Here is a 12,220-nt window from a genome sequence, read left to right as displayed (position 1 = left end):
TGGAAGCTTGGAAAAATGATGATCCATACTGACTGAAATAAAGCACTAGAAATGCAATTGTACAAAAATGCCGAGAGAGATGTACATGATAGAGTAGAGAGACTGCAATGCCAATAAACCACTAGCCAACTTTGCACCCATGTAAGGTATTACAGAATATTTTATATATTAAAATATATTATATACAGTATAATACAATACATAATAATACATATACATATTATTGTATATAAAATATAATACAATATATATAAATATATATAGTATACAATATATATAGAAAAATATATTATATATAGTATAGTATATATACTATAACATAGCTACATGTTTTGTCTCTGTTTAAGCAAATATTGGAGATAGATAGTGGGTCAGTGAACTATTGAAAACACAAGCAATTAATGGTACCAATTGCAACTGTTATGAGAGAAGTTGGTTTTGGCTGGATTTTTCAGCTACATGACATGTAGATATTGATCTGGCAGATGTGTTATTTTTCAATCCTATCAGAAAGAAAGTTAATTAATAATGCACACTCACAAGGAAAACAACAACATAATATAAATACAGTCATGCCCAAAATTTTCTTTTTTTTCTTTTATTTATTTATTTTTGTTTTTGTGTTTATTTATTTTTTTTCAATATATGAAATTTATTGTCAAATTGGTTTCCATACAACACCCAGTGCTCATCCCAAAAGGTGCCCTCCTCGATACCCATCCCAAAATTTTCAACGAAGGATGTCATCTTGGTTCATGTTAAAAGATTAGTTGAGCCATAATTGAAAAGTTTGTTGGCGGCCTTGGTAAGACACATGTGTTCGAAAGAGTAGGAAATAAACCTTCTGAATATTAAGTGGATTATTCCAACAGCGAGTTTTTGAAGAGGCTGTTTGTCTCAAGACATATTCTCAAATTAAGGATAAATGTTTGAAACTGACATTTTCCATTACAAAAATTAAGCACGATTCATGGTATACTTTTTCATGTACTTGGGACAATATATTCTGCAGGTGGAATTCTTTCTGCAAACCATTTATCAAGTCACACAAAAGACTTTAACCTTCGAGTTAGGTTTAAAGCAAGAAAGAGTTACGAAGCAGGTCTTGGCTACAGTGTACACAGCCTGAGGGGTTAGGCCATGGACCTGGCAATCTCTAGGCTGTTATAATATTACCAGTGGAAAGATATCATGTGGAATTTATGGTTAATTCCAATAAGAGAATCACATTGTAGACCTCTGAAATACTTGAGAAAAGCCATGCCACGTGCAGAAAAAAATATACACCATTAAAACTAACAAAAACCAGTAGCAGCGGCAGTTTCTGAAGCCAACCTGAGTTTCCAGGGACAAGGCATCCTCCCCTGAGAAGAATAGAGCACAGGACTCAGGTGCTTCTTCCGGCCCCAGGCCAACAGAATTTACTGAGGTGGGAGGGGCGAGAGCTCTTCCAGTCTGGCCAATCACATATCCCCAGCCTGGGATTGAGGGGTGGAGTCAGGTGTTCGGGCAAGTGATTGGCTGGGACATGGTCCTCTCCACCAATGGGAGGGGCAGCAGAAGGAGGGGCGAGGCCTGGCTGCCTTAGCGCTTCCTGGAAGTCTCTGGCTGGAAAGATTCCAGAGGCAGGGAAGGGGCGCCTGCAAACAGTGGAGAGGCAGCGGAGGCGGTGCAGTCCCGGATCCTGCAGGCAAGTGAGGGTGACTTGAGGGATCTCGAAGCCAAGAATCGGGTCCTCTCTGTCCACTCTGAGGCAAGCCCTTCTTGGCCAACCCTGCTATCCCCGGCTGACCGCGTGGCCCTGTCTCCCTGTGTGGGCCGCTGTTGGATGTAGCCCTGGGTCCTCATCCCTGGCCCTCAGCGCCTGACCCGGTGAGAAGCCCAGGAAGGCAGGAAGTTGGAAGGAAGTAAGGCAGAGAGGGACGAAAAAGAAATGGGACTCGGTTTTATAGCAAGGCAGGTTTCCTGTAGCTGTCTTAGAAAGTAGCCCGGGGCAATAGCACAGGTTCACAATTGTTTTGTGCCATGAGTCAAACTGTAGGCCCTGTGAAGCTAGGCATTGGTGAAGTCCAAGTTGTCCTAGTGCAAGAAACACTCATGTTTAGGGGGAAAATAGTTCCTTTTATTCTTGAGCCACTCCTTTTCTGGCTCTGGCCTTGTCTGCCTTGTCACTCTCTGTCCTTACCTGTTGCACTCACCCCCACCGTTTCCTTTCACGTCTGTGCCAGCCTCCTGTCTCTCCAGAAACTCTTTCTGGCCACCATTCTTAGAGCTGTTTCTCCTGCCAGGAGCCTCCTGTTGTTCCCTTTCCCGACCCTACTTCATTGTCTATAATCCCCAGTAAAGGGAGGAGGAGTCCCGGGAGAGTTGACGGTGTTTGGACTCTCCTTTTAGTAGTGTATGAAAGGATTTCCCCCAAAGCAGTCCTTTGATGAGCTATCCCCCCAGCTTTGGCCCCTTTTATTTCCACAGGCCTTGGGCTATCAGCTTGCTTTCCAAGACTTTCCTTACACTCTCTCAGCAAAGATACAATGTTACAGTATTTATGTTGAGGGTCAATAAGGAAACTTACTATGCTGTGTTCATGCAAGGCATTGAACATCCCTAAAACAGGTGATAGAAAATGGGAGTCATGGAGGATAAGCAGTATGAGTTGCATGTTCCTGCCCCCAAATGAGGTGTTAGTGTGCCAGCAAACCCTCAGTCCTGGGCATGGTGGGGATCTGCTCCGTGAAGCCAGCCTGAGGAGAAGTGGTTGAGCTTTGGGAGCTACATGCCTGAGGCCTGTGAGCTCCAACTCTGTTCGTGGTCTTTCCCTGTGGTTCACAGTCTAGCAAGGACCTAGCATGTGCAGCAGCATTTACTGCAGGCAACATCCTCCAACCTGCAAGAGACCACCTGCCCTTCCTACTCATCCCATCCAACTGGGATCTTCTTCCTCTAGCTTGCTGTACTTTAGATACCATTAGGATTTATCAGGTTTCAGTGAGTTCTACTACAGAGGCTGATGCATTTTTAGGAATCTTAGATGAGTTGGCAAAGGTTCATGTTTAAATATGTTAATTACTGGACGGTGTGGAGAATGGGTTAGAAGGGTTTGTCAGATGGTCTGGGTTGCTGGGATCCTTGTTCACTTTTTCCTGTTTTTTTTTTTTTTTTTAGTAGTAGAGAAACAAGGTTTCTAGCTTATGTTTTCCCTTACCCACTTATTGAAATATATATTTTTTATGTTTATCTCCTTTGAGAGAGGAGAGAGAACTCACATGAGTGAGGGAGGGCCAGAGAGAGAAGAAGAGAGAGAGAATCTCAAACAGGTTCTGTACTGTCAGTGCAAAGCCCAGTGCAGGGCTGGAATCCATGAACCGTGAGATCATGACCAAGATTTCAACATTCAGCATGGCTTGACATGAACCATGAGATCATGTCAAGTATTCCATATTCAACCAACCGAGTCACCCAGGCACCCATTAATGAAATAATGTACTGAATATGTTCCTTTGTTTTCCCTCCACAATAATTCATTGAGAGCCTTAAGAAGGCTCGTAATATTGCCCGTAATATCAAGGAGGAAACTCTCTTCCCATGTACTTTATTTTGGAAACAGACACAATTTTCTTATTCATCTAAAGAAACTTCTAAGCTTATCTGGTAATGAATATAAATACTAATTCTTGGGGCGCCTGGGTGGCTCAGTCGGTTGAGCGTCCAACTTCAGCTCAGGTCACGATCTCACGGTCCGTGGGTTCGAGCCCCGTGTCGGGCTCTGGGCTGATGGCTCAGAGCCTGGAGCACACTTCCGATTTTGTGTCTCCCTCTCTCTCTGCCCCTCCCCCGTTCATGCTCTGTCTCTCTCTGTCTCAAAAATAAATAAACGTTAAAAAAATTAAAAAAAAATAAATACTAATTCTTAGGCAAATAAAAACAAACAAAATATTAACAATTTTTTTGTTGTTATTTTACTTGACCCTGGTAGGTACAGAGATACAGAACACCAGCCCATGGAACAAAATGTGACTCTTTGGCCAGACTACTTATGATTCCCCAAATTCTGTGAGATCAAGAAAATTATGTGGTCCATCCCAGTTCATTATAAGATGGGAATCATTTACCTTGGGTCAGGGACAAGTGGGGCCAGAAGACTCAAGCACAAGCCAGTGTTCCAGGTTGCCACATCGACTATCAGTCCTAATACCTCCACTTCTCCCTCAAGTCACATCTGTTGTCCGATAATAGTTACTTATGACCAGCTAAAGGAGAAAGAAATAAGTCTAGACTGATTGAGTAAAACAGACTGCCTCTACACTACAGTACCACTCAGGAGTGTCCTTGGCAGATAAAAGTGAAGGGAAACGCACCTGAGATTTGGAGCTTCCAGCAAAGGCAAATGTGCCCAATAGTGACAGCTTCAGGAGGTGTACCCGATCATCCTTTGGTGTTTAAAAAGAAGTGACCTGCGGTAAGAATATATGTAGACTCCCAGAAATGTGTGAAAGACTAATTGGTCAGGAGGTTGGACAGAGAAGTAATGAAACACTGGACAAAAGCATTCTGTAGAAGAGACATACAGCTGACCCAAGGCAGAGGACACCCGCGTGAAGGTGTTTGTGTTTACAGTTAATATCCACCAGAGAGCTTCAAGCATGGAAGGAGCTTGAAACAACCAGTTAGGCAGAATGGTGTGGCCAGAAGTCATCCTCTGCCATCGGTCACCCTCAGTGTTGGAACAAGTGTGAAACGTATGCAGTAGACATGAGGGTAGAGATGGAAGTTGTGCATGAATCCAACTGTGTGGGTCCCCACACACCAGGGCTACTGTACTCATTGTTGCTGCTGAATGTGCAGCCTTCCAGAAACAGAGCTGATGTGGACACCAACCAGCCACTTAGTGTCAGGTTAATTACAATGGACCTCTTTTGCCCTGAAAGAGTCAGCAATTCATCATGATTGGAGTTGATTGTATTCAGTCAGTTACTTTATGGAATTGCCTTCTCTGTTTTTAGGACCTCAGCAAACAAAAGTAACTGAAGGTTTACAAAGCAATTGATCCTCCCAGATAGGATCTCATCCAACTTTGTCACGTGGAGGTGCAGCTCTGGGCTAGTGGTCATGGCACCTGTTAGTCTTCTTACATATCATATGACCCAGAAGCTGTAGGCCTACAAGCGACGCAGGAGACGGCAAATGCCCTAAATCAGCAGATGGAGGTCTATAGTGCCCCCAGATCAGGTAGGACTTTTTTTTTTTTTTTTTTTTTTTGCTTTGAACGAAACGTTCTTTTCTTGCCTCAAAATATCCTTTTCTTTGCTCCGAATATACGGTCACATAAGAGGCAGAATCAGGCACTTGTGAAGTTACATTTTATTAATTTCAAAAACGGTTTCATTCTTAGCCATATCTTGATATGCTAAATATACTAATGATCTCAAAAGTCATACTTTTCGGTTTAATTATTAAATCTACCTTGTAAAACTTCTAAATAACTATTTCTAAAGTTATTTTTATTGTTTTGGTTTCATCTATTTTGATCAGCATTTGTTCCTTCTCTAACTTTTAATGTCTTGAAATCTGGTATTGTATTTTTATTTCTTCTTTTAAAAAAAGTTTAGGTACTTAAGACCATAATTCTGACGGGGAAAAATATATTTAATTGAAAGCCATATATATTCATATGTAAATTTCAGTTTCATGAAACACATTAATTGATCTTTGCTTTTCCAAATATATGAGGAAGAAGACTCCAAGCTCTGACCTGTCAACACAGAGCCCGATTCAGAGCTCAGCCCGTGAACTGGGAGATCATGACCTGAGCCAAAGTCAGATTCTTAACGGACTGAGCCACCCAGGCACCCCGGGAATTTTATTTTTTAATAGATATGTAGAGAAAAGAAAACATACCTGGTTTGGGCACAAATCTAAGAAAAATGTACTCATTAGTTTCAGCATGTTTCTGTGTAAAAATAATGAACTCTATAATGGAGAAATGGGTGTGATATTTATAACTCTTTGCTTAAGAACTAATAGTCCTTTGAGACTTAATTTCCTCTTATCTAAATTGGGAATGATAAACCATATCTATTTGGGGCCATATTTAAGCAAGATAATGAATCTAAAGCACTTAGCTAAATTATAAGTATGTTACTGCTCTAGGCACTTAGCAAAATGCAACTTTGTGTTTTATAACTCTACTTTATATCTGGCAAGTTGTGTTTCTTGGCCCTTGGAGCTAGGTAACCTCAGAGCACAGGCTGTTAAGAAGGCAGGGCAGTGGTGGACTTTGTAAAAGGGCAAGTGATGGTCCCGTTATTGAAAGAGATCTTTGCCAGAGTATTTGGAAGAACCTCAGGTATCAGAAGTTTGCCTCTAGGAACTATGCAGAATTTGGTCTTGACCACTAACCATCTCAGAGGCATTTGTTGGTTGAGGTGATCCCAGTTCAGGTAGGATTTTTTTTTTCTTTAGGATTAAACATTATTTTCTTCACTCTGAAATTGACCTTTCTTTTCTCTGAATATGCAGTCGTGAAAGAGGCAGAGGCATGGCACTTGTGAAGTTACATTTTATTAAGTAAGCTTTCTTATTAAATAATTGCAAATGAAATAAAAAAGATGAACAGGAGAAAGAAAATTAGAATTAAAATGAATGAAGACCGCTAATATCAGTCTTAACCTGAACAGATTTTATTTCATTCTAAGTATAGCTTGTGAAATAAATACCTTTTAATGTATCTCTTTAAGTTTGCACACATTGAAGTGAATCCCCCACAATGTGCACACAGAGTTCAACCTGTCTTCATCCCTAGGAAGCAAAAGTATTCTTTACATGAGCATAACCATTTAATAGGCTACTGCTGGGAGTGACGATTCAAAAGAAAAATCTGTGCCACACGCTTACGAATTACCTTATTTTTTACTCCATAGACAATAGGGTTGAGTGCAGGTGGCACAAGGAGATAGATGGTAGAAAGAAGGATGTGGGTAGAAGGAGCAACATGTCCAAAACGGTGGCTGAAAAAGGAGAAGAAGGCAAGAATATAAAACTCAAGGAAAACAAAAATATGAGCTGTGCATGTGTTAAATGCTTTGAGCCGTGCCTCCTTTTGGTGTAGATGAAAAACAGCCTGGAAAATAAGGATATAGGAAATGAAGATGAAAATCATGTCAAATCCCAGTATTATAAAACCTACTAGGAGACCACATGTTTTATTGACTCGGATGTCTTCTGCAGCTAGCTTGACCACAGCCATGTGCTCACAGTAGGAGTGAGCAATTACAATGGAATGGAAAAGGTGTAGTCTTTTGATTAAAATTGGTAAAATGCCAACAAGCACCATTGCCCGAATTGCCACAACCAGCACCATAGTGACCAGGATGGATGGTGTGAGGATGGATGCGTGCCTCAGTGGATCACAGATGGCAACATAGCGGTCAAAGGCCATGGCCAGCAGGATGCCAGATTCCATGCCCTGCAAGGCATGAATGAAGAAAAGCTGGGCTAAGCAAGCATCAAAAGCCATGGAGCATGAGCCAAACCAGAAGATGGCCAACATCTTGGGAGCAATGGCTACACAGAGCCCTATGTCAGTGGCTGCCAGCACTGCCAGGAAAATGTACATGGGTTGATGCAGGCTGTGTTCTGTAGGAATGATGATTAGTAAAATAGTATTTCCCAGAAGAGCCACCAGGCATATTGCAAAGAAGGAAAACCCAATCCAAAATTGCACGTCCTGTAGTCCGGGGATCCCAATTAGCATCAGTGTTGTGGGGTCTAGATATGACATATTAACGGATGCCATGGAAGTTCGTGATCTCTCTTTTCACCACTAATTCTCATACCTACAGAAAGAGAGTGGGAGTGCGAAGTGAAAGGACACAGACCCCTCTATCTTTCAGACACATTTAGTATTGAAGAAATAGGTTCAGTCTTTGGAGGACTGATTATTCAGTTTGGTTGAATTATTCAGAGGTTCTATTCTATATGCCAACATAGAGTAGCAAACAATCCTTCGAAACTAGTAGAGTCATAGGTGAACAGGGGAAAGTTCAAGATTTCTGATTTATTTTTTGTGGAAATGGAAACCATGAGTCTGAGAACACTGATCTTTTGTATTTATCATGGCCTCCAGGCTGGGCTGTTTGAAACACCATCAGTAGGCTTTCCTTTTCTATTTGCTTGTAGATGCCAGCTCAGTTTTGCTGCAAGTGCAGAGTCCATCTGGGCATCTTGTGGACCTAAAAGAACCCTATTTCTGTCCCCATGTGGGTAAGTATGTAGCTTACAAGAGCCTTCACCCTCAACCAATACTATTCCTGGTCCCAGGAAGCAGGTTATATATCCCGGAGTCTGTAGCATTAGGTCTCCAATGGGGATTGGTAGGAGAGCTTATAGCTGTCTTACATTCACTCAGTGTTCACATAAAAATATTGAACAACTCACTGTTTAAGAGGAGGCCAAGTGTGGCCCTTAGAGGAGATTTGAAGAAGGTGGTCTGTTTTCAAAGGCAGCCAGGGATGGTTCGTTCTCTGAATGGATTAAGTTCATTTAGGTGTAAAGGAGATTTGCTGAGTGGAGAAGGAAAGGTGGAATATAGAGGATGTGGTTTATAGAGGGGCTTAGAAAATTATAAGAATACAGAGAAATGCTTTAAACAGAGTAACAACTAAAAATAAGATGTGATGTAGTCAAAAGCAGAGCCTATCCAGTTTGGAGATACCACACTGCTGAATGAGTGTGATGTTTTCTTCCCCCAAGTTACATGTCAATGGAGCACTCGGTAAATTTACACCTCCTTCTGGTTTCCACATTGGGGATCCTACTTTCTCCTTAATAACTTTATACTATGATTCTCTATTAAGATTTTTATACACTATACTATGATAATTAACTATTATTTGAAAGCTGAAGCACCTTTGAATATAATGAGCTAATCTTACATCTCCCTGGTTTTATACTTTTTACAGAATTGATCTAAGCTCTCTTTAGTAGGAACCAAATTTTGCATTTAAGAAACTCATTTTTTCCCAATAATGTCATTATTCATTAATTTCATTAATCCTTCATTAATTTATTAATGAAGCCATTCATTAATTTCATTAATCATACTCTTACTTTTTTTTTTTTAAATTTTTTTTCAACGTTTATTTATTTTTGGGACAGAGAGAGACAGAGCATGAACGGGGGAGGGGCAGAGAGAGAGGGAGACACAGAATCGGAAACAGGCTCCAGGCTCTGAGCCATCAGCCCAGAGCCCGATGCGGGGCTCGAACTCCCGGACCGCGAGATCGTGACCTGGCTGAAGTCGGACGCTTAACCGACTGCACCACCCAGGCGCCCCTCATACTCTTACTTTTAAACCAGTTTACATTTTATTACATTATTTTCATGTCAAGACACTTATTGAAATCACTCCCACAAAGAGATTTCCTCTGAACTGGTCACATTCATACGCCCTGGAAAATGGAGCCTTTTATGTACAGCAGTGGAAGTCTCTCTTTCTCTCTGAGGCAATCACTTGAAAATGGTCATACAAATAGCAGTTTAATGGTCGCTTAAAGCACATCTGTGGAGATATCAAAGGAATTTTTGGTGCAATAATTCTTACATGAATGAAAAATAATGATAGAAAGACACTGAGATCTCTTTGCTTGTTTGCAACAATACAATGAGCAAACAATAGTCAAAGTGGTCGTAAGATATGGATTAAAGCAACAAATATTGTGAAAAATAATTTCCTCTGATGTCCGCATGTTGTATTTGGAAGTATGTGGTGGGAGAAATGATAAAATGTGTGGAGGGTGTTCGTAACAGTTATGAATGTGAGTTGCCAGAAATGATAGAAGGTAAGAGAAAAATCTCAAAATCTGAATAAATCAGGATGCCCTAAATAGTGGTTCACTAACTGGCTGATACTGTAAAGGCAAAAATAAATATTATGCTCAGCTGCATCCACTTGATGATAATGTCTTTATCAGATTATTTACCTAGTAATCAGCAAGCAGTTAAAATCAAGGGTTTCAAAGTCTGAGAGATGATCTGGCTACTCACCCTGAAACCCCCACCACATACACACATTTACCTTTTATGGAATCTTGCCAGAGTACACATCATCCACAATTTACCCGTCTGTAAATTAAGAACAATATCCTTATTTACCCCAGAGCTAAATGAGATCATATGGAGAATACATCAATGGTTGGTACAGTTCACATAATATTTATAACAGCTGATGAAAGGATTAACTGTTTTGTCAAGACAGAAATAGGATGCACAATTTCAAGGAGACAAGAAAAAACACACAAAAGTGAAAATTACTTGATGATAGAAATGAAAAAAAAAATCCTACAAGAAGATGAAAATCCCAGAGCTAAAGCGTTTTTTTCCATCTGCTTATGTATAAGATTGACCACAGCCAAAATAAGAAGGTGATGTCTTAAACTAGTCTGTAAATTCCCATACGGTTACAAAATGTCACATGACTTAAAAAAAAAATCTTTGTAACAATTAGTCCTTTACAGACTTTGTGAGTTCATAGGAATAAAATGCACCTGAATTACATTAAATACAATTACAGTGAGAAACAATAAAGGCAGAATTAGATGACTCCAAACTTTCAAAATAACATAAATGCTATCATAAAAGGGATAGGCTCATTGTTAGTTACTGAGTAGAAGAAAAGAGATTCTAATAGGTGAGCTCCAACAGAGGCAAGAGGTCAGAAAGGAGGTTAGGGTATCCTTGCCCCATCACAAAAAGGACTAAGATGCTGTGCAAATGGAGCAGATACTGAAACTTTTCATGGTTTACAGTGTTCCTGTATTTCTCCTCTTTTTCATATCACCCAAACACCCCACATCTGCCTGTGCGGGTAGATAGGTGGCTGATTGTCTCATCCTTTTTTATTTTCAGTAAACCTGAGAACATTACGGTTAACAGGCATAAAGTAACCGGTATCTAGAATCACAAAAAAACACTTTGCATGTATCACAAATTACTTGAGGGCCATAAATAGAAGAAGATGGGACTAAGATGTCTGCAAAATTCTTTAAAATTATATTAGATTTACATTAATCCCCCCCCCCCAAATTCTTTTGTTGATGAAAGATTCTAAGCACAGAGAATGGAAATAGCACGACAAGGGACAGAAAAATGAATGACTAAAGCGGGATTTTAAAACCTCAGTCTATCCATTCTCTCCTAAGATAAACACCCGCTGCAGCCCCTACTTCACTCCCAGTTCCCAAACTGTAGGGGCAGAACCTTACCTGGAGAGAGCTGAGGACTGATTTGGCATGTGCATAGGCTAGTTGCATCTTTGTTTCCAGCAAAATTTCCAGCAGAGGTAGATATTAAAGGAAAGGATGCTAGGCCTTCCTGAGTGCCTGAGCTGATCCCAGAGCATCATTACCTTTCTGATTCCCCTAGAGTGTCATTATCCTTCTGATCCCAGGAGTGTGTTGGTCTGGCCCAGCAACATATGTCCAGAGAGCACTGTGAATTCTAGAAGGAAGGAGTCTTCTTGGAATGAGGATTTGTAACTCTCTGATCTTGGGTTACTTTCAGAGAAAGTTGAGCATAAGCTAATGTGGAGTGAGATCACTAGAATATGAGAAATGGAGATTTCTTAAGAAATAAAGTGTCATTATGTTTTCCACCCTCTGTTATCTGGGAGGACCTGTAGATGAAGTACTATGGTAGATATTCTTGTGCTGATAAATATTATAGTAATCTTGCTCTACCTGCTTCTCCTTTTCCCGCTACTGCTACGTTTGCATTTCACCACCTTCTCCTCTTCTTCCTGATCCTCCTACAATGTTACTCCTGTTGCCTAGTATTTTATAGTAATTTTCAGCTTCCAATAAACCTTAAGTACTCTTTTTTCAAGGACCACATTCTTCAAGCCTCTCTGGTCATTGAGATATTTAATAATGTATCATTCTCTCTCTGTTTTTTTGGAAAGGTGATGGCAGTAAATTTAGTAACAACATCCCAAACCCCAGAGGACAAGTTTTATAGGTTTTTGTTAGTAATGGGTTATCCCTCTTAGAGACTGGAGGATATTTCAAAGGTCGGCTGCTTTCTGACTCAGAGTTTTAATTCACTCACTTGACATAGAAAATCATTAATTAACTGATGGCAGTGTGAAGGCGGCAAACTGTTTTTCTCTAGTAAGCTTGCGGGTTACTGAATTTTAGATGATAGTGACCAAAATGCAGGATTTCCGCCC

The 12,220-nt window shown here is 40.4% G+C and overlaps 1 protein-coding gene across 1 annotated transcript; it reads right to left on the bottom strand.

The window, feature by feature from the left end:
- Nucleotides 1–6,841: 6,841 nt before the first annotated feature.
- On the bottom strand, nucleotides 6,842–7,792 carry LOC122483460 (olfactory receptor 52A1-like). The gene has a single exon (XM_043580464.1). It carries the CDS (start codon nucleotides 7,790–7,792, stop codon nucleotides 6,842–6,844), a length of 951 nt encoding a protein of 316 aa, XP_043436399.1.
- Between the last annotated feature and the right edge of the window lie 4,428 nt (nucleotides 7,793–12,220).

The sequence above is a fragment of the Prionailurus bengalensis genome, chromosome D1, assembly GCF_016509475.1.
Source record: "Prionailurus bengalensis isolate Pbe53 chromosome D1, Fcat_Pben_1.1_paternal_pri, whole genome shotgun sequence".
Lineage (NCBI taxonomy): Eukaryota > Metazoa > Chordata > Mammalia > Carnivora > Felidae > Prionailurus > Prionailurus bengalensis.
The sequence above is the reverse complement of the archived record's forward strand: the minus strand, read 5'-3'. Positions and strand labels throughout refer to the sequence as shown.